This window comes from Fusarium poae, assembly GCF_019609905.1.
Source record: "Fusarium poae strain DAOMC 252244 chromosome Unknown contig_2, whole genome shotgun sequence".
NCBI lineage: Eukaryota > Fungi > Ascomycota > Sordariomycetes > Hypocreales > Nectriaceae > Fusarium > Fusarium poae.
The window spans coordinates 699,497-724,483 of record NW_025408660.1 but is presented as its reverse complement, the minus strand read 5'-3'; the positions used below and the strand labels follow the sequence as shown (position 1 = coordinate 724,483).

At 47.6% G+C, this 24,987-nt stretch overlaps 7 protein-coding genes across 7 annotated transcripts; 3 read left to right on the top strand and 4 right to left on the bottom strand.

Moving 5' to 3' along the window:
- Nucleotides 1-3,737: 3,737 nt before the first annotated feature.
- On the top strand, nucleotides 3,738-4,141 carry FPOAC1_013476 (uncharacterized protein; the record flags this gene model as incomplete). Its single annotated transcript, XM_044857817.1, has 2 exons — nucleotides 3,738-3,969; nucleotides 4,050-4,141. 2 exons carry the CDS (start codon nucleotides 3,738-3,740, stop codon nucleotides 4,139-4,141), a joined length of 324 nt encoding a protein of 107 aa, XP_044701199.1.
- A 948-nt stretch (nucleotides 4,142-5,089) lies between these two features.
- FPOAC1_013475 (uncharacterized protein) lies at nucleotides 5,090-9,134 on the bottom strand (the record flags this gene model as incomplete). Its single annotated transcript, XM_044857816.1, has 4 exons — nucleotides 5,090-6,993; nucleotides 7,056-8,369; nucleotides 8,425-8,592; nucleotides 8,657-9,134. The coding sequence occupies 4 exons, from the start codon at nucleotides 9,132-9,134 to the stop codon at nucleotides 5,090-5,092; spliced, it is 3,864 nt and encodes a 1,287-aa protein (XP_044701198.1).
- Nucleotides 9,135-9,661: 527 nt separating this feature from the next.
- FPOAC1_013474 (uncharacterized protein) lies at nucleotides 9,662-11,622 on the top strand (the record flags this gene model as incomplete). The annotated part of the gene is made up of 2 exons (XM_044857815.1): nucleotides 9,662-11,572; nucleotides 11,620-11,622. The coding sequence occupies 2 exons, from the start codon at nucleotides 9,662-9,664 to the stop codon at nucleotides 11,620-11,622; spliced, it is 1,914 nt and encodes a 637-aa protein (XP_044701197.1).
- A 1,503-nt stretch (nucleotides 11,623-13,125) lies between these two features.
- FPOAC1_013473 (uncharacterized protein) lies at nucleotides 13,126-14,609 on the bottom strand (the record flags this gene model as incomplete). Its single annotated transcript, XM_044857814.1, has 3 exons — nucleotides 13,126-13,874; nucleotides 13,928-14,113; nucleotides 14,294-14,609. The coding sequence occupies 3 exons, from the start codon at nucleotides 14,607-14,609 to the stop codon at nucleotides 13,126-13,128; spliced, it is 1,251 nt and encodes a 416-aa protein (XP_044701196.1).
- A 914-nt stretch (nucleotides 14,610-15,523) lies between these two features.
- FPOAC1_013472 (uncharacterized protein) lies at nucleotides 15,524-17,256 on the bottom strand (the record flags this gene model as incomplete). Its single annotated transcript, XM_044857813.1, has 6 exons — nucleotides 15,524-16,022; nucleotides 16,071-16,484; nucleotides 16,530-16,767; nucleotides 16,814-16,840; nucleotides 16,886-17,117; nucleotides 17,179-17,256. The coding sequence occupies 6 exons, from the start codon at nucleotides 17,254-17,256 to the stop codon at nucleotides 15,524-15,526; spliced, it is 1,488 nt and encodes a 495-aa protein (XP_044701195.1).
- Nucleotides 17,257-18,438: 1,182 nt separating this feature from the next.
- On the top strand, nucleotides 18,439-21,446 carry FPOAC1_013471 (uncharacterized protein; the record flags this gene model as incomplete). Its single annotated transcript, XM_044857812.1, has 6 exons — nucleotides 18,439-18,646; nucleotides 18,694-18,713; nucleotides 18,758-19,341; nucleotides 19,387-19,668; nucleotides 20,110-20,690; nucleotides 20,737-21,446. The coding sequence occupies 6 exons, from the start codon at nucleotides 18,439-18,441 to the stop codon at nucleotides 21,444-21,446; spliced, it is 2,385 nt and encodes a 794-aa protein (XP_044701194.1).
- A 307-nt stretch (nucleotides 21,447-21,753) lies between these two features.
- On the bottom strand, nucleotides 21,754-23,306 carry FPOAC1_013470 (uncharacterized protein; the record flags this gene model as incomplete). Its single annotated transcript, XM_044857811.1, has 4 exons — nucleotides 21,754-22,205; nucleotides 22,232-22,464; nucleotides 22,539-23,217; nucleotides 23,291-23,306. The coding sequence occupies 4 exons, from the start codon at nucleotides 23,304-23,306 to the stop codon at nucleotides 21,754-21,756; spliced, it is 1,380 nt and encodes a 459-aa protein (XP_044701193.1).
- Nucleotides 23,307-24,987: the final 1,681 nt, after the last annotated feature.

Sequence of the window (24,987 nt, the reverse complement as noted above, 5' to 3'; positions counted from 1 at the left end):
TGGCATGGGTAGGATATGAGGAGATGATATCGCCTCCTGCCGCAACTTACATTAGGTATCGTTTTATGTGTCTCCCTTTACGTATAGTAGCAGCATGGGAGGCATAATTACTAGCTACAGACCGAAAGAGTAACGGCACTCAGTAGTAGCATATGCGTATATCTTGTGGTTTCTATAATCTATACATAGATAGGTTAAGCAGTCAGTAGCATACTACGCTCCTATTAGCTATATTCCTTCCTGGCCGTTCTATTCGTTGCGATGAGCATCTTCGTCTGGACAACCCAAGTGGTCGTGCTATGATGATTATATAATGCTCATATATATGGATCAGTCGGAGATTCTTATCTAGCCGAGTTCTACCGTGTGAATGTAATAATAAGCAAAGTCGACATATTTCGATAGAATATAAAGAGCGCATCTAGGCTTCGCCTCTCAAACATAGCATAGTGCGTCTTGAAGTAAGGCTGAGTGAATACAGAGCACACGGATTCACGTAAATGCATAATGGTCTGCGTGCTCGTCGGATAGGTGGGAGATCCCGGACGGAAGGTCTTGGAACATTGATACTTTAACGGGGCAGGGAGACTGGGTAAAGAAGCCATGGATTTTATTATGGAACCTATGCTGATGTTCAAAACACGGCTTTACTCCCAACCCTGAGATTCACGTGTCTTCGTGTCACTCTTCAGGGTTGGGATATCGAGTGGAACCAGCGTCCGCGTTTATTCTTTATCGTATTGGCTCGAGGAGACTGACAAGGATTGCGTCCGCGTTTATTCGTAATGTCATTGGCTACTGCTGTAAGCCATCGACAAGGGTGTACCGTTATTTCGTAAGCAACATTTTGGTGTGGTTTAGTCTGGGATAGATTTGACCATGAAAGATGCAAAAGAAAGCAGGATATACGCCGCAAATAGCAATTAAAATGTCAATAATAGATATCAGAAGATTAATTACGCTTTTGCCTACCGCTGCATGTTACTTTCACCTTACCTTTTGCTGTGATTGATTTTTAACGGATTTTAATTGTATTTTCTGGCCGACGTTCGAATTTGACTAAGACATGAAAGATTTTCCCAACCCGATCCCTAATTGCACAATTGATCGCAGCCATGATTAATTGGTTGGGTTGTATGTGTGTGTCACGGGCTGGTCTCGGGAATACAGGTGAACGGGGAACGCTTCAGGCGGAACGGGATCTATTGCTACGGATAGGCACTGCAGGCAGATCAGACTCTATTGACAAGACGTAGCTCGAGGAGCTACGTTCAGGATCTATCTAGTCGGTGAACTAAAGTCTCAGCGATAACGTATCGCCACGTGATCTGACCCACTTGTAGCTCTAGGGTAGGCAGGCCCGGTCTTGGTCTGTGACAGTTATGGCCTTTCTGAATTGAGATGGATAGAGAGAGAGAGAGAGGTAGCGTAGATAAATGGATAGATGGATAGACAGGCAGACCATCCCAGCCTCTTCCTTTTTTCTTATCTCTCTTCTCTTACTTCGCTTTTTCTGTTTTCTTGTTTCCTGTCCTGGTTTACCCTAAGGACCAAAGTGGAGACTTGGGGTTAATTGAGAGTCTGTGATTGGCTGCTTGTGTGGTTGGTAGTTTGGGGTTGGTAGTTTGGCCCCCTGTCATCAGCCCCGACCCACCCGACAGGGTCTCCCCCACCCCCATTGGCCCGTGCCGTTTTCCGAAGTTGGTAGTTTGGCCCAAACTACCACCGGCCTATCGGTTAGGCGGTCGCAGCGGATAGTGAAAAAACCAGAGTACAATAGATTGATCTACTTATGACTCATTAAATGAATGATTTTACGCATTTCTGTCAATTTGGTCAAATTCTGTGTAAGTGAAGTTGGTGAGTTTTGGTGGAGCTTTTTTTATTTTGCCTGGCGAAAGAGGGGTGGTGGCGAAAGAGGGGTGGTGGCGAAAGAGGGGTTGTGGATGGTACGCTTCACCCTGGCTGAAGTCTCAACTGACACCATGAGGGATGATTCCTTGACACATCATCCTATATCTCAGAACTATTCCTTATCACTAACTAAGAAAACGTAGGGGTCTTTCTATTCAACTATATTACCATTTAGAAGTCCGCTATGTGTTAAGTGCATGAGCCATGTATTAGTATTATGGCGCAATATTCACTATGGACTCTATAAATCTAATCCCTGCCTCTAGTGTAGTAGGCTGCTGGAGAATCTACATCGGGGCAGGCCGATCTAGACTAAAAGAATTTAATCTTGCGAGGTAGTGCAGGACGAGTTGCTTGATCCAGCTATTCAGCTCCCCACTCCAGACTCTTGGCTTCTGGTCTTGCCGAGATCCACACGTTCCAAGGCGGCACAAGCCTCGAAATTAAGATTAGCAACCTCTCCGCGTCTCACTTACTTTACTACCCCGCCTTACTGGGCGCTTAATTCAGCATAGGTCTGGTTGCTACTAATACTGACACAACATTTCAAAAATAGCTGGAAGCCTGAGGCTCGGGTGGTCACAGCCTAATGCGTTGTTGCCGGTGGGGGTTGAAAATATGCAGCCTATCCTTCCTTATCCACGCTCGGTGCACCCGTACGACCGACAATTGTCTCTCAATGCATCATCATATGACAGCTCGATTCTGGAAAGAGACAACATGGAAAGCACCGATAAAACACAAGGCTGCCATGCAGTTAAAAAAACATGATTTTGGCACAGAGTGCCAAGACGGTAAACTGAACAGACTTGGTTAGTTTCTTGACACGCACATAAACTAGCTTCTAAGTACTCCTCATACCACGCCGGGACAGCTTAAATCAAGGTAATTCATGCGGTAGCCCAATTTAAAGTATCACAAGTCTGTATAGATCGTCCATTTATGTGACCTAGAAGGAAGGAGCCAACAGCATGAAAAATTAATTCGCTCAAGGAAAATCCTTTCCATGTTGACTGTCTGCTGTTACTTCCCCTTTCAGAACATGCAGATCGGCCAAGTTTTCTCTAGTGGGGAGTTACTCTTAACAACTCAACTGCAGATCACTACTATATACTAATATCACTCGTGAATAAGGAAATGGTAACATAATTAGCTCTATGATTCGAGGTAAAGCGCAAGGTCTACAACGCCTCCTAGCCATAATCAACACTACTATTCACCTAACTAACCTACTAATAGGTAATTAGTTTCCTTATAGTTTAAAGTATAACTGTTGTTAACTAAGAAAAAGGAGCTAGCAAGCCTTAATAAAAGGAAAGTGTCCGTGGCTACATGAGATATAACCAACAGCAATTGTAAAATATAGCGCATAGGCTGCACAGATTTCAAACCCTTTCTATAGTAGAACATAAGCTAAGGCGGCGTAGTAAAGTAGATTTGCGGAGCTACTGGGGGCTGAGCTTGACTGCAGGACACGACGGCAACGCCTATAGGCTATGTAAGCTATGACGTGTCATTGGGATAGGCGGGCTGCATATTGACCGACCGCAGAACGCAGCTGCCAAGTGCCTTGGCCTGCATATTTACTTAGGCAGCGACTAAAGGTCAATGTCGCTATGCATGATAGCTGTATAGAGTATTGATCACTGGTGGCAGGCTGGGCTTGTTGACAGTTACAAGTTTATAATTAGGTAAGAAACTATAGAGTGGAACTGTAATTTATAGGTATAAATAGCTGCTTGTAGAGCCCTTCGTTCTTCCTGACAATTCTACTTCACACACAACATACTACAAAACCTATTCATACTTCTCTATCTATCACCATGGCGTCTATTACATTCAACAAGAACTGGGTCATCATCGAAGCAGATGCAGACGTTGAGAAGATCAACTTCGGCTTCTTTGAAGCTGACGCTGGATCTGTCTCATCTGCACCCACGTCCGGAAAGTCTGAGAAGGCTACCGCGCACTACAAACAGAACAATCCGCCACCCCAGGCATACATTGTTACTACACAGGCGAATTTCACGGAAGACGCCCATGTAACAATCAGAGGTTAGTTCTCCTATCTTTTATTTTCCCTCTGTTTTATTTTCTATATCCTTATAACTATCCAAAACGGAAGCTTACTATAGATAATAAACTAGGTGGCGGGAAGAGTAGTAACACTATTGTTGCTCAGGATCGGGTTGGTACTATGGGTGTGTGGACCCTTGTTGGTAAATAATTTATGAAAATATGCAACCAGCGGTTACAGGGGATGTTTTTATTCCACCAATAGCATGTTACACTTTATTGGTAGAAGACTTCTATGGATAAGGCGTACATTATAGGCCTATAAGTAGCCTAAGTAGAAAAGCTCCCAGGTACCTATATCAATAAACAGTCTGGTTACATACTTATAAGGTTTTTCTTTATATCTAGGAGGTAAATATAATAGAAATTGTTTTAAAATCTATTACTGTTATAACCTGGACCAGCCAAGATTTTGGCATGTACTGTCCCATACTCAACAACACCAGGATAGAATATCACTCTAGGTCCGAAACTACCCAGCACTATACCCTAACACGGTCATTTGTAGGTACCACTTGGGGGAACCAGTACAGGGAAGCTCTTAAGTTAGATATACTTGGCCTATTATCGGAGTATAATCGAGAGATATATAGCTGCTGGTCTGGTTGTTAATTATAGCGAAAGGTCAAGTGAACTAGCTAGCCATAACTGCTGATGTAGTCTGATTTAGGGCAATCACATAGCAAGCCACTTTTAATAGCACGTGGGGAATATACAATATCTAGCATCTTGAGTCGAGCCATATACGTATATGTATAAATACTATTGAGTTTAGGTTTGACCTAGACTGGCTGTTCAGCTGGGTTAATCGCAGCCACTGTATAACCCCGCATGAGAATCAGTCGAGTATCCATTTTAGGTCACTAGTGAAGTGGAGATTCCCATTGTAAAGAGGAGTAGGACTTGATCACATATGTGATAGAGGACTAGGGTCTATATTCCCTCTTGAGTGTGGATGAATCATATATTCTAATTTCACTTATCATCCATCACTATATACTTAACACTCTTTTTAATTATATCAAGATAGTAATTATATATACTTCTATCTAGTTTATTCTAACTGGTATATATCATCCTAATTCCTATCTAATTACTTCTATCTCTCTTGAAGGTTATCTCGAGATAAAGGCAAACGTAGATATCTGCGGATCTGTTGAATAGAGTATATGATACGAGGTGGGTATATGCTCTTCTGTGGATGTATATTCGGATCCTGGGTTAAGACGATGGCTGCAACGGTATCCGTCAACTTGGCATCATCAGGAATGGTTACACATGGCTTGATAACATGTGTGCAGAGAACGGTACGGCTGCCGTTCTTGGCAGTCACAGACATAACACCGTTAATCTTGTCGGGGTTGGGGAAGCAGAGTACCTGCTGGCAGAAGCGATAGTATAGCACGCAGAGGAACCGTTGTGCCGTGATGAACGGACTGTGGCTAAGCTGCTCAAACGCTTTGATAGCCCTCTTCGCCTCAACGCGGAAATGCCGGCTTTCGAGATGTCCACGGCTAATATCACTATCAGCAAGGGTCCATGCCCAGGCAAAATAAGTCGAAACGTGCTTAATAAAGAAGCGGTGGTTCCCTGGAGGATTGCAGTCTCTGCCCTGCACGGCTCTCGACTCAGAACGCACGCCAGCTAGGGTAAACTCAAATACGTCCATGTCGGGCACTCTTCTCTTCCCACCCTTTGCCGGGAAGAGCGCTAGGTATGCCGTTTCCTTATAGCTGCGGATCAGAAGCTGCGAGAGGATCCCGAGTACATCCTCGGCCTGCTCCCGCGTGCGGATATCCCTACTGATGGCGAGGCTGATCACCTGGTCGATAAGGTGTCTAGACTTCCGTAGTGATGCCTCTTCCAGCCAGTGTGCCTTAATGACGAGCTGTGGCACCTGCAATAGGTCTATGGCCCAATCACATAGCCGGAGCTCATGCCAATCTATCACATCTTTCGGGAAGAAGGCAAACCCCCGCTGCTCTCTGGAACGGGCCATATCGAGACCGATCTTGCCCCCGGCAGCGGCGGTGAGAGGTGCAGATAGTATCCTGGCCAATGCATACGGCTGGTGGTTGATGAATTGCCGGAGAGCAAGCGTTGCGATAGCATAGAGCGATGCCGCTGACTGTGGTGTAGATGGGTCTCGCGCCCAATATGACATAATATAGTCCATAAGCCGCCGATGCTTATCGATGTTCTGTCGTACGAATGCATTGAAGTCGCCAGCCGCAAGCACGTAGAAAGCATTCCTGTCCGGGGTCACAGTCACGGCGCCTGGCTCGTCAGATAGCCGGTTTGTCCGCTTGGTCAGTTGCCACCAGGCCTCTTCCGCCGGCCGTAACTGAGCCGCGAGTGCTGTCGTGATGCGCAGTTCAATCCGCCATCCGTATCCCCGTGACGGATCCTTCAGGTTACTAGCCATACGTTGAATGGACTGTGATAGTGCCCGTTCCGCGTCCTGGCGGCTAGCCTTGATATTTCCCTCCCGGGCTACTGCTGCCCAGGCCTCATCGCTGTGCGCGAGGTTAAAGATGTTGGGGTGTGAGAAAGCCCAGATGGCGGCCACATTGAAGTTCCCCTCCTCTACGGTGTAGGATTGAATATACGAGACGCCGTGCTTAAAGATAGGACTAGTTCTCCTGGGTTCCGAAGTAATAGAGATGGAGTCTCGTAGCATGTGTACTGGGTACTCTGTTGTCGTGGCGCGCGGGATCCGGGGAGGCTTCCAACCATCATATTCTGCAGCCTGGTCTTCCCCGCTCCCTACTCCGCGTCGAACTTGTCCGTCGTCTCTGTCATAGCCTCTTTCACCTCCACCTTCCTCATCCTCCTGGCTACTGCCGGTCTCAACACCCCAGTCGTGATCAGACTCATCCTCTGCCGCCTGGGGGTTGTCCTTCCGAGTAGGGCCTCCCCAGACTGGCCGTAGAGAAAGCGTAAGGTGTTGTGCTGGCAGCACCGTCGAGCCAGAATAGTATGCCCACTTCTCGTTGGCAGGAGCTCGGACGCAACATCGATAAGCTGAGTTTGACCCCATGACGTTGGTTCTGTCCTATTGCTACTATAAGAAGGGCCACCACCGTGAATACTTCCCATGGCCGGTTCCTGCTCGAGGCTGACGACGTTGCATTGGGCGCGGAAGTCTCCTAGCACACCCGCGATGCTACTGCCGGAGGACTGATGCCATAACTTTGTGTCCTTGTAACTGCAGAGGAAGATGGCATCGCCAAATTGCCATAGCTTACTGGCATCTTCTGTCTCCCTTACGTTGCCGTCGCTACCAGGTCGGAGCCCATCCGCTACCATATCACGCTCCGCCCGATCAAGTGCCTCCTGCATAACGCTCCACAGCCTGGGGAGGTTCTCCTCACTATACGGCACCTCAAAGGCCGCTCCGCGTATAGCCGCCGAGCCTGACGACTCCCTGGCGATCTGTGATGCTGCCCGGACAGAATCGTAGCTTCCAGGTAAGTGGTGCACAAAGTGTGGTCCAATCTTCTCGATACTCGGCCGGATAAAGCCGTCAAAGAATAGCCGATTCTGCTCCTCGCGTAAAGGTACCGGGCCCTTCTTCTGACGCTTCTCGTCATAGAGCCGCGGGAAAAACATATAGACCGTCCGTGGCCTTTGATGTGCGAGCACGGTATGTGGGATCTGGTAGATCGGGACCTGTTTGATCTTCTCTCCCACCTGTATAGGCACGCGAATATGAATGGACTTGGAGAGAAGGAGTCTCGGCTGCGACGTGATGCATATATTGAGCGGTCCTTTTAGGCTGCGCGGGTCTTTCGTGACATGTAGAAAACTATCGATGTCGTGGACAGCGGGGGCCAGCTTCCGATGTGGTATGTCGTCTCGGTGAAGACAGACCTCGGCATCTGACCAGTCTTTGTCGTCGTGCCAACCTGCGAATTGGGCTTCGAGCCGGCTGGCTGGTGGCAGCTGGTCGCGACGGAGACCTGTGACTGAAGCGTCAAGCGGTCGAACAGTCCGGTCCAGGCCGAACTGTCGTGACCGTTCCTCTCTCTCTGCGAAGGACAACCCGCTGACTCTTGCACTAGACCCAGCCCACGTCTCACGCAGGTGCAGATGGCGGCGGCACGTTGCGAGGTGTGACGCGTCCTGCTCCTTATGCTGATCCGCCGGGCATGATATCAGGCCGGCGGTAAGGATATAGACAATACGTCGAGCCAGCTTATCCCCTTCATCTAAGCCTTCCTCTTCAACCCAATTGTAAACCTCCTGGCGGGTTGGCAGTTCCGCAGTGACAGGATCGGCTCGTTCTTCGTTATATACCTCGTGTAGAGGATCATCGCTTCGGGCGATGGCAGGTTCGCGTAGGTTATCGTTATCGTTCGGGTTATTTATTATGCTGTCTAGGGGCAGATGGTTAGCGGCCTGGAAGTATTGTCTGGAGACTGAGTATCTGACCCTGGTACGACCCGTGACTCGATGGAGGTGCTGAGTGTATATGCCACGACCTGTTGTCCTCCTCGGTCTGATCCATCGGTATATCAGAGCCATGTACCGGTACATGGTTACTTGGCAACGCGTTACTATCTAGGGCAGCCGCGTCTATCATGTTGTCGTCCATCGAGTCTATTACATCGATTTTGTGTAAGTATCAGCATGCCAATCAATATCCACGTCTGGAAGAACGTACCTGGTATAGATTCGTTTCTGCTGTAATGTCGTCTTACTGGAGGTCTAGACGAGGTCGGCGCATCCACCTCTCTACCTCGTCGTAACCTGGCATTTCCTAGAGAGTTATCTGTTGGCGGTGATATATCTGAGGTTAGAGATAATGATGATGATGACGACTCGGGAAGGATAGAGCCTGTTGTAACGGGACCTGTCCTGCTGCTATTGCCTGATCTGTGGATAGATGTGTTGTTGCTGGCAGCAGAGGAAAAGTCTGACCGTAGCGTGTCAGAACTTGCCGCTCCAGGCGATGTTCTTCTTCTAGATGCTGTAGGGTTGGGCGAACTTGACTGTAGGTATCGTAGGATAGTATTCTGAGGTATAGGTGTACGGGCGTTAGATGAAGATGAACGGGAAGACGAGACACCTACTCGCCCACGACCTGTGGGCCTGGATCGTGTATTTGATCTACCCTTTATCTTCTGCCGCTCTGGTGCCATAATAACGATGATAATATAAATACTTAGTATATAGTAAATAATACTATTTATTTACTTGATAGAAAAATAATATCTAGATCTTATTATATAACCGGTAGTAATGTGTTATTAGTAGGGCGTTCTTGAAAAGACATCATAGTCTAAGTCTAGGGTAATTCGTAATAGAGTAACCTCACCAGTAACATAAATACAGGCCTCAAATTCCCCTTAATTTTATCAAGCTACGTTTAATAATTTCTCTTAATACTTGCTAGATTAAACTTTCTCTCAAACATGTGATTAGGGGGTTTATCCCAATATATCAAAGATCAACGTCTTTTCTAAAACAAAAAAAGCATAAATAACAGGGGGGCCAGTCTGGGTGGCTTAAGTAGGGACCGTGATGTAACATACCTACCCCGGTAGCCTTGGGAAATTACTCACATATACAACGTAGTATGTTTACTCTTCATCATAAACTCTCTTCCATCCCTCCCTCCTTTTCTACAGTAGAAGGAAAGAGGAGGCCATAGAGACAAGTCATCATTATGAAGGAACAGACCAGCAGTATGACTTCAACAGTCAGAAAAAGGAAGATGGGCACAGCTTCTGCTACTGCCGCAGATTCGGCTAAGCGCGTCCGCTTGCCTGATTATGCCGGTGACTCTCCCAGCACGTCTGGACCTCGACTCGGAAGGCTCGGATTGCCCGCGCGTCACACTCTAGATAACAGCCCCAGCCACGACAAGGGTTTGCAAGAGTTCTCAGGCATGGGCCTATTTACTGCCGATGATGACCCTGACGCGTCTGGGGCCAGGTCGAGCCAGCCTCTCCCACGGAAGGAACTCAGCTCTAGGCAGAATCCTGACGCCGACGCGCACAGGAGTCTACCATCATCCAGCCTTATCCCAGATTCTACCTTTCACACCATCCCAAGTACAGACACTGCTGGCTTGTCAACGCGAAATACATTATCATCATCCGAAGCACCGGCTGAACAGTACCACGATCATTTGCCTGATACCCTCTCCAAATATGAGAGGAAGCTGAAGAAGTTTGTCGGCCAGTGGCATGCATCCCTCGTGAAAAAAGGCATACCAGAGCATCTAGTCCACGAGCTTGCCAAGCAATGCATCCAGACCAATGACGAAGAAGACGACTCGGAGACAGATAGCCAACGTGATGCAAGCCGTATGAAGAAGCCACTCGTCTCTCCCACACCAGGTTTGCTCTCGAGGAGAGGCACCCAGCTCGTCCAGGCATCCACCCAAGTGTCGAACAATCATCAAGACAATAAAGAAGATGGTGGTATCCCTTCGCGGTCATCTGCCAATCGAGCTCTCACACAGACCCCTCGGACGGGCGGCGACGAACCCATCGTGGTGCGGCTGGGCGCCGGTGGGCGAACACAGAAGCAGGGACTCAGCGGGGATAAAAAGCCAGCCACCCTGGTGGAGGCCTTGCGAGCCAAGAGTAGACATAAGAAGCACGGAGAGGAGGGAGATGACGCTTTTGATAGCCTAGCTGTTGCCCGAAGGCTGCAGAGAAGAGACTTTGGCGGCAAGCTGTCATCGCATGACATCTGCGTCATAGGCATGGCCGTCTTACATGAGGTATTCGGCGGTAAAGGCCAGAAACGACTCGCTGATACACTGACGCATCTCTATGGCCACCATCCGCGACAACACCTCGCCGACCTCAGCCGGAACGCAGGTCGGGTAGCAGATGAGATCCGCAAGAGTGGCCCAGAGATGCTATCCAGCTTCACCTTACGTTGGGCTCAGGCCGTTCAGCACGACAGCCCTAACATGTCGACGGTTGACGACATCAGACTTGCTGATATGAAGGTGTCACTTGTCCGTGAATGGGATTATTGGTCGAGTCAGGCCGCTATAGGGTCGGAAAGAGAGATTGAGGATTTCCTCGCCAAGAACGGACTGGGCGCCAACACAGGGGCACTCTCAATAAGGATAGCCAAGTATCTCAGTAGACAGCTCGGTCTTCCCGACGGCATCTTGGCCAAGAAGATCTATGCCTGGCGACCACTGACAGTTATGGCAGACGTCTTTGGCGATGGCATTTATGTCTTTGTCTCAAGGAGCCTCTTTACATGCTATAATAAGCTTCATCCAACCCATGGCATCAAGAAAGAGGACAAGTTCCGCGCTATGGCGCTCGCCGTGGCAGACGAGCTCCCTGACCTCCTTGAGATCTGTAAGGCATCATATACGCATATCGTTCAGCCTGTCCTGAAGTCACGTATTCCAGGTGATAATAACATACAAGATCTTTCACGGGATCTAAGAGTCCTTGGTGTTCAGATGGCTACATACGGTCATCTATATAGCTTGCGAAAAACGTCTATTCCACAACTGCTCGGTATTCATATGTCTCTCAGTGGGTTTGTAGAGGAATTAGGTAATGTGGCAGGAGGCGATATTGATGCTGAGATTACATTGGTTCGTCAACAGTCTCTCCAGCAATATTATAAGGAGGGTAACAATAGTGATAGCAATAGTAATAATAATAGGAGCGGAAGTGGAGAAGAATATGAGGATTATAATGAATAGGGATTGAGATATTAGGCAGGGATTTATATATTTAATAGGAATGGGATTTATCACATATATGATAGGGAGCTTGGATTATATATGTAACAGGGAGTCGGGATCACATGTGTGATAGGGAGCCGATTATATATGTAATGGATGAGACATAATAGTACCTAAAATACTGAAAACCTAACCCTAACACACCAGTATAAAAGCACCCAACATCAAGAGGCTGAAGTAGGTGAGATGCATGAGGTGGCATACAAAGCGTGATAATCTTATTATCCTGACAGTATCTCTCAAAGTCAGCAGAGTGGTGGCTTTCGTGGCCATCGAGGATCAGAAGACGATAGGCACCAACTGATCGGTTACTTGTAGACCGATCAAAGTGCTTTAGCCACTCAAGACCTAGCTCGTTATTTGTCCACCCATTTTGGCTCGTTGCAATAACCCAATCGGCTGGGAGGTTGCTTTCTCGGTACCAGTTAGCAAGGTGATATTGGCCTGCACCAATGATAAACGGGGGGATCGCCCGGCCTTCCGCATTAATCGCCTGAATTACTGTAATCCATTCACGATTTCCAGGCTGCACTGATTTTGGTCTTCCTTGCCTTTCTGAGCCTGTAACTGCCATTCCAGCCATAATAACGCCCATCATAAAGCCAGTCTCATCAAAGTTCCAGATATCATCTGATCGGATACCATACTTCGCGATTGTATTCTGTACAAGCCTAAACCAGCCACAAATAATAGTCGGATCTTCGCATTTAGCTCTCTGGTAGTCATATCTCCGAAATAAACGTATCTTTAGCTCTGGTTGTCGCTTTACGAAGTTATGAGCCCAGCGCTTGCCGACAGGTGATGCGTCGCGGTCGGCAAGAAGAGAATTAGCCATTTCTTCTACAAAACGCAGTCGCGCAGGAAATCCTCGCGAATCCAGATCAAGGAGGAATTGAATTATTATTTGTTCCTCTAGATCAGATAGTTTCCGGGAGTTCGGGGTACAATCGCATCGCGATTGAATGCCATTTTGACGGCGACGTAGCTTCCAATAGTTAACCTTATAGATACTTGAAGCGCGTCGGAGACTTAATTTGGGGTTATTTTGAAGGGCTTGAAGTGCAAGAAGGATTCTAGCCTCATCTAAAGGTTGTGACATCTTTGGTGGTTGAGAAGTATCTGATTAGATGAAAATGTTGTAGGATGAGGGATTTTTGGTGCACTCGCTTGGATGGTGCATTCGCTTATCAACCACGTTAGTTAGTTATAGAAATTATTAGTAAAAAAGTAAGATAAAGAAATTAGCTAGTAAATTAAATACTAAAAAAATATTTCTATAAGATTATAACTAAAAAAAGTAAATTAAAAAAGGTAAAGGTAAAGGCTATTTATAGTAAAGCTCTTGCAATAGTTCTATCTGCTATCTATATCGTCTGTCGTCTAATGGTTCCTATCGATGCTTACAGATAAGGCGATCCGTCAAGCGCTTCAGTAACCTCAAGAGCACCACAAATACCAGATCTTATAGCCCCTTCCATGTACCCCTTCCAGACAATAGAGGTCTCCGTTCCGATAAAGTGAATATTCTTGAAGGGATCACGAATAGACTTTCCGGCACCAGTCAGCAGTCCAGGCTTCATAACTGGGCTAGGTCCACCAAGAAACCAAGGATCATTGAGCCAGTCCTTCTCAATGATGTTAATAGGCTCAGGGATTTTGTCGACAACTGTACCAAAAGCGTCGTTGAACTTCTTCATCACTGTATCCTTGCGCTCCTGCTCAGACAGCTGAGACCACCTTCGACCGGGCTGGCCGACATGGAAGCAAGTAATGCTATACTGTTTATCCTCAGGAACGCAGGTATCTCGAGTAAATGAGATGAGGCCATCCATAAACGTCAGTACACCAGAGAAATTGGCATTACGCCACCAGGGTTCATCAAAGACCAAGATAGACTTTGAATAGTAGCCAAGCTCAGTAGAGCCAGCAAGCTCTTTCTTTGTTGGCGGTGGGTGAGGCTCAAAGTCGATCTTGGGATATAGAGATGTCGGAATAGAAAGAATTACTTTCTTGGAGTGGTATTTGTGACCGCTTTTCGTTTTGATAGTACAACCTTTCTTACCTTGGATAATCTTGACGACGGGAGAGTTGAGTTTGATCTTCTTCCTGTCGAGCTTCGTAGCGAGTTTTACTGCAAACATCTCATTACCTGATCTGTTAGCTCAGTTAGATCGAAAGCAAGGGACTCACCCTGGCGATTACGCAGGTACTGGCCTCCATCCTTGCTGTCAGATGATATGTTTGCAAGACCAGTTCCGCTCTTGATGTAGTTGATGAGAAACAAGGCACTGAGTTCATCCGCCTCGACACCAAGTAGATCTCGCGATAACATGTTCACAAGGACCGGGCCGATGCCTTCTCCAAACTCTTCGCTTGCAAACTCCAAAGCTGTCATGGAGTCGAGCTTCCCAGCATCCGGGCCAAGATGAGGATGTTCAAGGCTAGATCAATCAACATATTCTTGCAGCTTCGTCATGATTGTGAGAATCTCAGCGAGTTGCTCATTCGTAAACTTCGAAGTTAGTCAAGTTCGTGAAGACTGGAGGAAACTTACATCTCCGAACTGACCATAGGGAATGGCATGCGTCGTTCCGTTCGACTGATCGAGTGACAGTCCTTCAGTGCGCTGGACGATAAGGTTGAAGTCGAATTCTTGGGCCAATGCGTACATCTCTCTCTGGTTGCTGTCATTTATCCAGGCGGCACCCAGGTCAACCAGCCCACCGCCGGTAGCAGCTGGGACAGAGAGAGTTTTGCCACCGACCCGATCATTGGCCTCAAGGACGATGTAGGAGAGACCGGCTTTGTCGAGGTCTACAGCTGCCTGGAGGCCACTAAGACCAGCACCAACAACGATCACGTCAACGAATGGAGAAGGAATCATTGCGATAGTGGTTTTGTTTCTATTGAACTGGGCTTGTTGTAAGACTCGGGCGCTACCTATCTATACCTATACAAACAAATCATCTCCTCCATCGATCCGTGATATATCGGGCTGAATCCGCGAGGTTTCCGTCGCCTCAGTGAAAACGGTGGCCGCGGCGAATCTCTTGGCTATACCGAGTCGTCCGCGGTTCCCGAATCCGAGTCCCAGAAGTGCAGAATGCGAATGATCATCATCATGAAGAAATCTCATGGCAGCAACTCGCTTTTTTGTCCTTATTAGGAAGTGGATTTGCCTGTACGATGGCACCAATCAAAATGCCATCCATATTCCTCATGGCCAATCATAGCCAGGCTCTAGAAGTGATGACGAAAGTAGCAGATCAATCGATAGCGGGAACTAGAACTCTAGATAACGTTAAAAACATGCTTATTACACTTTATATAGGTATCTCTGAAGTATCTAAATTGCGCCTAGTGCGTAGATTTATTAAATTGGAGCGATGGTAAAGTAATTCATGTTGAACTTTTAGTGTGATACTTGTGTCGCTGACGAGTTCTTGTCTAATAAGGTCTGTCGAAAGGACGGGTTAAAGTATCGAGTTAACCTACTTGAATCAATTAGAAGCTCGGCAAGATTGAAAATTTAACCTCGATAATAACTATCACTTGACATTATATAACTGTTGTCTGCGACTCGGCATAGTGTGTAATCACCTGCGAAGTATTGCCTTACCCTGTATCACGCTATCACCATTGGCGCTAGGACCCCTGTTGCAAGAGTGACGCGAGCTGACGCGAAGGCGAGGCACGTACCGACGGCACAGTAGAGAGTAATTATGCGACTCAAGAGTCAATTGAAACGAATCACGCATATTGTTTGCATTCATACTACTTGAAGACTACTAATGTGCTTTAAGCAACCTTGGTGATCTTGAATCCACCAGGCAGTCTGGTTTGGAACACTCCCTTGGGATCGTACTTCTTAGCAACCTTGCGAATAAAGTCAACATTCTTAGGGCCATAAGTAGAAAGAGGATCCTGGGTGAAGTCGGCATAGTTGAGATACTCCCAATCGACAGCAGCGCCCTGGTCAATACTGTACTGCTTCATCGTCTTACGGAAGTGAACCATACGCTCACGAGCAATCTTTTCCTGCTCGACGCCGTTGATCATCAGCTGGACCTGGAACATGACGGCGTTGTCCTTCTCGCGATCAAGACCGACGACGTTGCCGCCTCGCTCGAGGGAGTGCTTGGAGAAGATAGTGGGGATGGCCTGGAAGATGGCGTGGCAGATAAAGTCGCCGTCGGGGGACTGAGCCAACCAGTCGCTGACGAACTGTTTGTGCATCTCCAGAGCCTTCTTGTACAAGCCGAGCTTGTTCTTGAAGGTGATGGCGAACCAGACGTTGCTAACGATGTCAGTATTGACGGTAAACAGAAGGACGACTGTCGCCTACCGGTATCCAGCAACAAGCTCAAGCTCGATCGTCATATTGCGATGAGTATCCTTGCGCAAGTTGGAGGTCTCATAAGGAATCTTCCAGAACTCGTCCAAGGCCTTTGGAGCGACAGCACCAGTGGTATCCTCATACGAGACAGTGATGCCAATCTTCTTATTCTGAGGAGTATAGCTCCAGAAAGGAATGACTGATCCACCCTGGTAGTTGACGATATTATCGGTCCAGTCTTTGTAGGCCTGGACGTGCGCACCGGTTGTTTCTTCGGCCGAGTAGGTGACCAGGCCACCCCAGAGGAGAGGAGCGTCGAAGGCCTGGACGTCGAAGCGGGTGACAATACCAAAGTTGGCTGAGCCGCCCTTGAGGGCCTTCCATAGATCGGCGTTGTTGTCCTTGTTGGCATTGACGATGCGCCTGATGGAACATTAGTAGACGTTGTTATAGCGTGCGCGTACATACCCATCGCCGAGGACAACCTCAAAGTTGACAACCTGGTCGCACCCAAAACCCCGACGGGCAGTATAAAAGGTATTGCCACCGCCAGTCAAGAAGCCAGCGACACCGACAGTCGAAGTGCGACCGCCCGCAGCAGTAGCACCATATGGTTCAAGAGCACCGTAGACATCTCGCCAAATGGAACCGGCCTGGATCTGAGCAACCTTCGTATTCTTGACATACGTAGTCTTGTTCATCAATCCTATGCGTGTTAGTTTCACGTTGAACCAATAGCAAAGACAACTCACCCATGTCAATGGTGACACCATCGTTAACTGCACGCAATTAGACAAACTCAATCAAGCGAGCATCCTACTCACTGTTATTCGCTGCCCAAACGGTGTGTCCACCGCTTCGAATCGCGAAATTACACTTTGTATCGGCTGTCAAGGTCTTGATAATCGTAGATACATCCTTGGCACTCTCGGGCTGAACGATACAATAAGGTTCCAGCTGCGACGACACGGAAAAGTACGACTCAGTGCGGGTCTTGTAGCCGTTACTATCTGGGTAGTAAACGTGCTTCAGACCCTTTGCTTCAAGTGAGGCACACTGAAACGCGAAAGGTCAGTGACATTGCTTTTTCTCCTGAATGCGACAGAAATAGGCTTACGCAAGTCTCCATTGCTACGGCGGGTGAAGCAGCGAGGAGGGCTGATGCCCAAGCCAAGACCGAGGCACTCGTCTTCATGATTGCGATGAAACGGGATGTCACTTTGAGGGGGGGAGAGAAGATCTGAGAGGACAAGTCTGTGCGGGAACTTGGGTACTTTTTGTTGATCGTCTTGTGCAGAAGCGGCTGAGGAACTGGCGGGTTCGTGGACCCTGGTTCTTTGGGGGAAAATCACGCAGATGGAGTCGAATGCTGGGGGGCGATGGGAATGCGATTGGTTCGTCAGATGGGCTGGAGGTTGGATTTGGTAAGGGATTCATGGCATTACTCGATTATGCATGTTGGTTGATCCTGCATAGATGATCTTGATCGTTTTCGGCCATGACCCCGGGATTAACATGGGTTATCCATAGGTGAGGATGCGGGCAGGCAAGGTAGCAGGCGAGGTAATACCAGACAGTATGAAAAGCTATGCAGGAGACAGAGTCTGTTGGTGTAGGCTATCTGATCACCAATTGTCATAAACCACAAAACAACTCAACCGTTCAATTCCCATCTGGCTCTAGATTGACGAGAAGTTAGTGCTGAATCAAGTTTAAGCTCAATCGATGTCATGCCTAAAAGCTAGCTCAAAGTCTGCACCGATAGTGGATTAACGACCCAAAGTCTCGGTGAACTCGAGTACTTCAGGAGGCCATTGTTCCCTCAATCAGCGGCACAGTCATCCTGCAACCCTCAGGGGATATTATCCGAGCGTTACATCGGCAGTTGGGGCTGACGGCTCGTAGTCAACTGTAAAAGGCGGGGATTCATGCCGATCTCCTGATCTCGAGTCATGGCCCTTGTTCACAGCCCGTTACAGCGCGGAATTACCGTGAGAACAGACCAGCTAAAACCTCTGTTTTTTCTACAAGTCTAGGCTTGTTATGGAAGGCCGGCATAACTAATTCTCTCTACCCGGATGGCCCGTCAAGCTTGACGTTTTATTTCTTCCCTCTAATCTCGCCTGACGTTTCCCCAATAATTAAGGTTCAACCCCAGTCAAGTCTCTGTCGTCTCTTTTAAATTCTGCCCCTTTGCGTAGTGATCATCAAATCACGTTCAGCTGTATATCAGTAGACGATGTGACTTAAAAGATTTACACGATTTGATGCCCAAGTTGACACCTAACGATTTTGCGTGTCATTATTTCCACTTCATCCCGTCATGTCGTTCTGAGTTTGCACTACGCGGGGACTCAACTCTCGATCAACTGTTACAATGTCATTTCCTGTCGTCAATGGTGTCGAGGTTGCGGTGCCGCCTCCGTCGGGGTACAGAGTTGACTTTGAGAACCCGCTGACTGATGCGTCGATGGTGAGGAATGCGTACTGGATTTTCGGGATGGAGTTTGCGATAGCGACGGCGTTTTTGGGACAGCGGATGTATACGAATGCAGTGATTTTGCGCAAGTTCTTGATTGACGACTGTAAGTGTTCGATGTTGTTTGCTTGGGATATTACTAACTGGTCGCAGATTTAATTCTTTTCGCTTGGGTACGAGAACCGGTCTTCTTCAATGACGTTTACTAACGATTCAGGTCCTCTCTATTGCGGCTCAATCGTGTCTTCTCAATGCATACAGTCGCAAACTACTCGGCGTTCATGCATGGGAGATGCCAATCGACAGCAACACCCAGGCTAACCTACTCGTCATGTGTACAACACTGACTTACATCCCGACGACAATCCTCTCTAAGCTGACGCTCTGCTTCTTCTACTACCGACTCTCGCCGTCTCTGTGGTATCAATACTCGGTTTACTTTACCGGCTTCCTCTGCAGTGCAAGTCTCATCGGTATCTGGTTCAGTGTTCTGTTTGCATGCAAGCCTATCGCTGCAGGATGGGATGTTAGGATGTCGGTTGGGGCTACTTGCATCAATCGTCCTCCCATCTACATTACCCAGGCTGCCTTTGGTTGCATCACTGATGTGATGTTGCTGGTATTGCCTATTCCAACTGTCATCGGTCTACAAATGTCTACTAGACAGAAGCTTGGCCTCGTCGGTCTCTTTGCTATCGGTTCCATTACTCTTATCACATCCATTGTCCGACTGGTTCTTCTCTTGCCCAGCTTGTCAAATCCCGATCAAAGCTGGTCATTGGCAGAAGGTTGTCTTTGGGTGTAAGTTTTCACCTTTCTTTTATCTAACATATCTGACAACGACAGCATCATTGAAGCCAACCTTCTCATCATGTGCGGCTCCCTCCCAACACTTCGTGTCTTTCTCAAGAACGTCGCCCCTCGAGTTCTCGGCGACAAAAGCACACGAAAAGGCAGTGAAGAGCAAAGTGGAAGCGCCAATTTTGGCCTCCATACCTTTGGTGGTTCAAATGGACCGCGCCGCAAGTTTGATACGCTCGTTGAGCTGGAACATGATACTCACTTCAACAGAGTAAGCCTGCGGCCTGAGGGTATGGGTAAGACGGACGTAAACATCTACAGTGGACGGTGGGATGAGTCTTTGGAGAATAACCCGACTGGGGATAACGATAGTGAGGACGGGATACTGCAGACACGTACGACGACTGTTCAGTATACGAATATGTAGCTTATGATGAAACTAATATTAATTGAATTGGACCCTGAGTCAGTTCTCGTCGATACCCCATCACAGACAATTATTAGTACGTCTAGCCTTTCAACCACAGGTTGCATATTATGTGAGGCCAAAGGGCATATCGCCTGTATGTTTTCATTTGTATTCTCTACTCTTATGTTGGGGTTGATGAGGCCTCTTGGAGGTTCTCAATCTTATCACTCGACCCCGATTTAGCTTATCTGAAACAGACACCTGTCCTTATCTGGTTGGCAGGCCGACCTTAAATTAGCAACAAGAACTGGGTTTGCGGGGATCAAAAGCTGAGACAATAACTCAATCTTCACGTTCAGTCACTCAATCAACATGTCAATCACCCGTATTGAGATCGACCCTGAGGGTGACACTCTCGTCATCGTTCCAGTTAAGCCGACTTCTACTCAATCTGAGGCCCCAAACTCTCCCGATGAGAAGCACTTCCTTTGTTCCAAGAAACACCTGACCCTTGCCTCTCGTCGGGCAGCAAGGCTCTTCTCAAGTCAATTCAAAGAGGCTTCGGTCGAGTCAGATGGTCTCTATCACTGGAAATTCGAAGCAATCTTTAATCATGAAGCATTTTCCCTCGTCTTGAAGATTATTCATGGCAAAACACGTGGGATTCCCCGCGACATGAAGCTCGATCTCCTAGCTGACATTGCGACCATCGTTGATGATCTACAATGCCACGAGGCCGTAGCATATTTCAGCGAAAGCTGGCTCTTGTGCTGGCCCAGCGCGAGAAAAAAGGCCAGAGGGAAAGAATTGGCTCAGCTGATCCTCTCATCTTTCGTTTTCGAGCATGCTTCGCTCTTCGAGAACTACACCAAGTTGGCTATAAGACACAGTGACGATGTTCCATCAACATTCGGGTTGCCGATCCGGGTAGATGTTTCGAGTACGTCGCAAGTGAACATAAACGAATGACACTAACTAAAGATTAGGTCAAATTGAAAACACTAGGACCCAGATTTTCGAGCATCTCTTGGATGGTTTAGACAAGCTCTACGACTGGATCCTTGATGGAAGCGCGGGATGTAATCCCGCATGTCAAGCTTTACGGCTGGGGAGTCTATCACAAGCGAGGAAGAAGCTGGGTCTATATCCCCGCCCGTCGTCTCCATTCTCGAAGCTATCTCTTGACTCTCTTCTCGAATCTTTGGCAACTGTTCAGTCGCCAGCCTATTTCGGACCACCAAACCAAGGCCCTGTCGCGATGTATTCCAGCAAATGGAATATTGAGACTTCATCTACGGTTGTCGTGCCTGGAGGTTTTTTCGGGGGTCAATCGAAGTCTACACAGCCTGGGACTAATAATGCCTCTGTATCATCGCCTCAGCCCTCCGGCCTTTTTGGGCCATCGGCTTTTTCTCAGACCACCAACAGTCCTCCACCTCGCCAGCTCGGTGCCCCTCCTCAGCCTACTGTTGGTCTGTTTGGTTCGTCTACTGCATCTCAGAGCCCTGCAAGCGGTGGCTTGTTTGGGAATGCTAATTCCAAAGTTGGAACTAATACTTCAGCGGCTGAGAACCAAGAACAGCCCGCAATTATTGTTAAACATAATTGTCGCTTGAAGGACCTTATCGAGCCCTTGGTCATGGCAGCTGAAAATGAAATTACAGGGCTGAAACTTGCAGACTTCCCAAGACCGTAGTGGCAAGATAGATATTTAGCGAGCGTGGATGGGGGCAGTCCATAGTATTTAATCTATAGCACATGAACAATTGCAGTTCACATTGAACTTTCCCGAAGCTCCCCGATAGAGACCAAGTTCGTTGCTGAATTAAACCCTCGGCCACAAGTCTCAACTGCAAATAACACATCTGGCTCACAGATAGAGATTCAGTTCCCGAAAAGACTGAATGCATCATAGCTACAACCTGATATAAACTGCTCATCCAACTCGTCTTCGACTTTTGTATTCGAACGCGAGAATGGTCTGTAGAAAGAACTATTCTAGTCTACGTAAATGCAGCCCCGTCTCGGTCAAGAGCCCAATTAACCAAAAGCTCGGGGTAACCTTCAATCTCCTCCTTGCAACCCATCAACCACTTCCATCTGCTTTCAACGGTATCTGAATGACGGATCCACTTGTTGTAAAGGTCATCAAGAATCTGGGGCAGCGAATTTTCAGCATTGCTCTCTTTCGCTCGATCCAACAGCTCTTTCCATTGTCTGCGACGGGTGTTGATAAGGTCAAGAGCTTCGCGTGAAAAGTTCGAGTTGTTGCCTGCGTTAAACCACGGCGTCTGCTCAAGGAGTGCTCTCCACTCCCTAGCTTCAGCTTCTGGGAGGTGGCCAACGGGCGTGAAGTGTTGGGAATTGAATAGTTGGCACAAGAGTGATGAAAAGAAACCGAGTTTCTCGTCAAGCAATCCCACAATCCATTTCTTCAGATACTCAGCGAGTTCTCCTCGGCCAATGGTGTCAACGAAGCACCTGTTGCAGCACATCCTGTCCCGATCTTGGCCCAGCGACTCAGTTTCCCCGTGGAGACTGTACCTCCATCCATTATGGAGCCCTTCTTTGCGAAAAGACCGAATCTCTTGCCAGCTCTCGCATCCGGGGGCACCGTGCCATGTACATCGGATACAGACGTCCAGTGCCGTTGGTATTTCGGGCGGACGGTTTCTTGCTTCTCAATGTACTCAAGAATCCTGGGAAATGACGATCTAGATCTGTCGCAAAAGAGACTTGCCGAGACGGGACGATGGGAAAGTGTTGACTGCCACGATTGCCCGCAAACCGAGTATAAGAGAAGAGGCTCTTGCGGAACCGACACTCATTACAGTTCCGAAGATATCTCTTCTTGCCACATTCTTCGTTCTCAATGGACAGCGCCATTTCATCAAACAGCTCCAGTTGTTCGTCATCGTCCATATCGCGAAACTCTTTCTCAAAGAGCCTTTCAAACCCAACCAAGCCTAACACGTTTAAAACGTCCAAGTGCTCAGCCGGATTCCCCTGGACATCACACATGACACATTTTGTCACCGCGGAAAGGTAAAGCACCCGTCTGCTTTTCTCCAAACGATATGCCTCAGAGCCTCGCATCAGTCGATGCTGAGGCCGCCACACAGGGCTGCTTTCCCAGGTAGTGATCATGCGAGCAGCATCAGAGTCCGGAAGAGGCTTCCAGAACCCTAGCCGTAGTAAGGAATGGTTATCAAAGCATTTGTGAGGAAGAAGACGAAGGCACTCGGTGCAAGCCCAACGCATTGATTCCCAAGCTGCGTCTTGCCAATCAGGATCGAACTTGCTGTCTCTCGATCGGAAAATGAGAGTTGGACCGCCGTGGTTACTTGAAATCTCGAGTTGGAGAAGACGCTCGACTAGATGTTTCTTTTGTAGATTTATGAGACGCCTGAAGTGTCTGCTGGATTGGTTCCATGAAATGAGACCGATAGGGTCGAGAAGACGGATACCTAGTATGAGGGACCAGAAAGAGGCGGACAGGCTTATGATTCTCGTCAACAACGATAATCAGAAGCTAAACACCTTGCTCGAGCGACATCCTGAGCATAGTGTCTTCTTAACGCAAAATCACCAGAGAAAAGTTGACGAGTTTCGAAAAAGGAATAAAAGGGAAATTGGAAAGAAAAAGGCCAGGTCTAAGGTAACAGGGAAAAGGCGTTTCTGAGCCACGTAATGCATCCAGTGAAGTAAATAGTGTGGCCGTAAATAAGACGATATCATATTCAATATCGTATTGCCTGCACGGTATAAAAATACCGTGCAGTGCAAGCAACACCGGAAACCGTGTAGTACAGTGCATGGTCGTTCAAATATCGTATAAATATGATATCAAATATAGTACAAATACTATGTAATTAGATCAATATGAGGTCTCTCCCCATATATGAAGCAGTATGAAGATCCCAATTTACAGAACTTTTTACTAATGAAGTGTAACCTGGTTAGGACGTTGATCTGCACTCGGCTGATGCCGATAGTAATAACACCACCAAATAATGGCCTCGCTACAAACTCCTAAGTGTTTGAGTATGTAACAAGCTCGACAGCTCTCTGAGAGCTTCCAGTTCTTCTTTTCTTTAATATAATCAATTTGTTGGTTCCCAAGAACACTTCTGAACGAATAAGGCCTTTGCCCCTTACACGAAGCGTGTCAGCTCCTGAATCTTTCCCTACTTCATCAACAAGTCTTATTCTACGAAATAATGACTTCTCAGCGCCCAGGCATTAGCGTTTCCTTCACGGCTACATCATCCCAGACTTCCCTAGCCCCTGATTCGTCGGTTATCAGCGACAACGGAGATTCTGATGTCGGAGAGACATCTATTTCACCGTTGTTAGCCTCTCGATTTAAGAAGAAGAAGCGTACGTCGAAGATATGGGATCATACGCCCTTTGGAAGGAATCAGATCGTCCGTAATACGGAAGGTCAGATTATATGGCGTTGCAAGTACTGTAAAGGGAAGCCTGCCGAATATCTCGAAAATGGAGGCACGGCACACATCTACAAGCACCTTAAATCTCACACTACTCTCCATATATTAACGCCTAATGAAGAAAGGGCTGCTAAAACACGGAATCACCTTGAGGAAGCCTTCTCACGGATGTCTCAGAACACGAATCCCCTCAAACGCCGTCGACACGATGACGAAACGACAGATCTTGACGCTGATAAATTTGAGCAACTGTATGTAGAGTGGATTGCAGACTGCGGGATTGCACTTCGTATGCCAACAAGAGAAAGCTTTCGAGCGTAAGTGCTCTAACATACTTAATATTAATGGTTCATATACTAATCTTATGCCCTTTTAGCTTGCTCAAATTCCTCAATCCTGGAGTTCTCTCGATTTTACCTACATCACATCAAACGATTCGCGAGTGGGTGGTGCGAACGTTTGGGACGCAAAAACGACGTATACGACAAGTTCTCCAATCAGCTATCTCAAGAATACACTTCACCATCGATATATGGTCCTCTCCAAATAAGCTTGGTATCCTTGGTATTGTTGCACACTTCATTGATAGTAATGGCGAGCTGGTTTCATATTGTGTTGCTTTACGAGAGGTACATGGCAGGCATTCAGGAGAGAATCAGGCCCATATTGTGATGAATGTCGTCGAGGACTGTCACGGGCTGAGTCCGGCGGTACGGGTGGACAGGGAACGCTTCGGGCGTAATAGGTTCTATTGCTACGGATAGGCACTGCAGGCAGGTCAGGCTC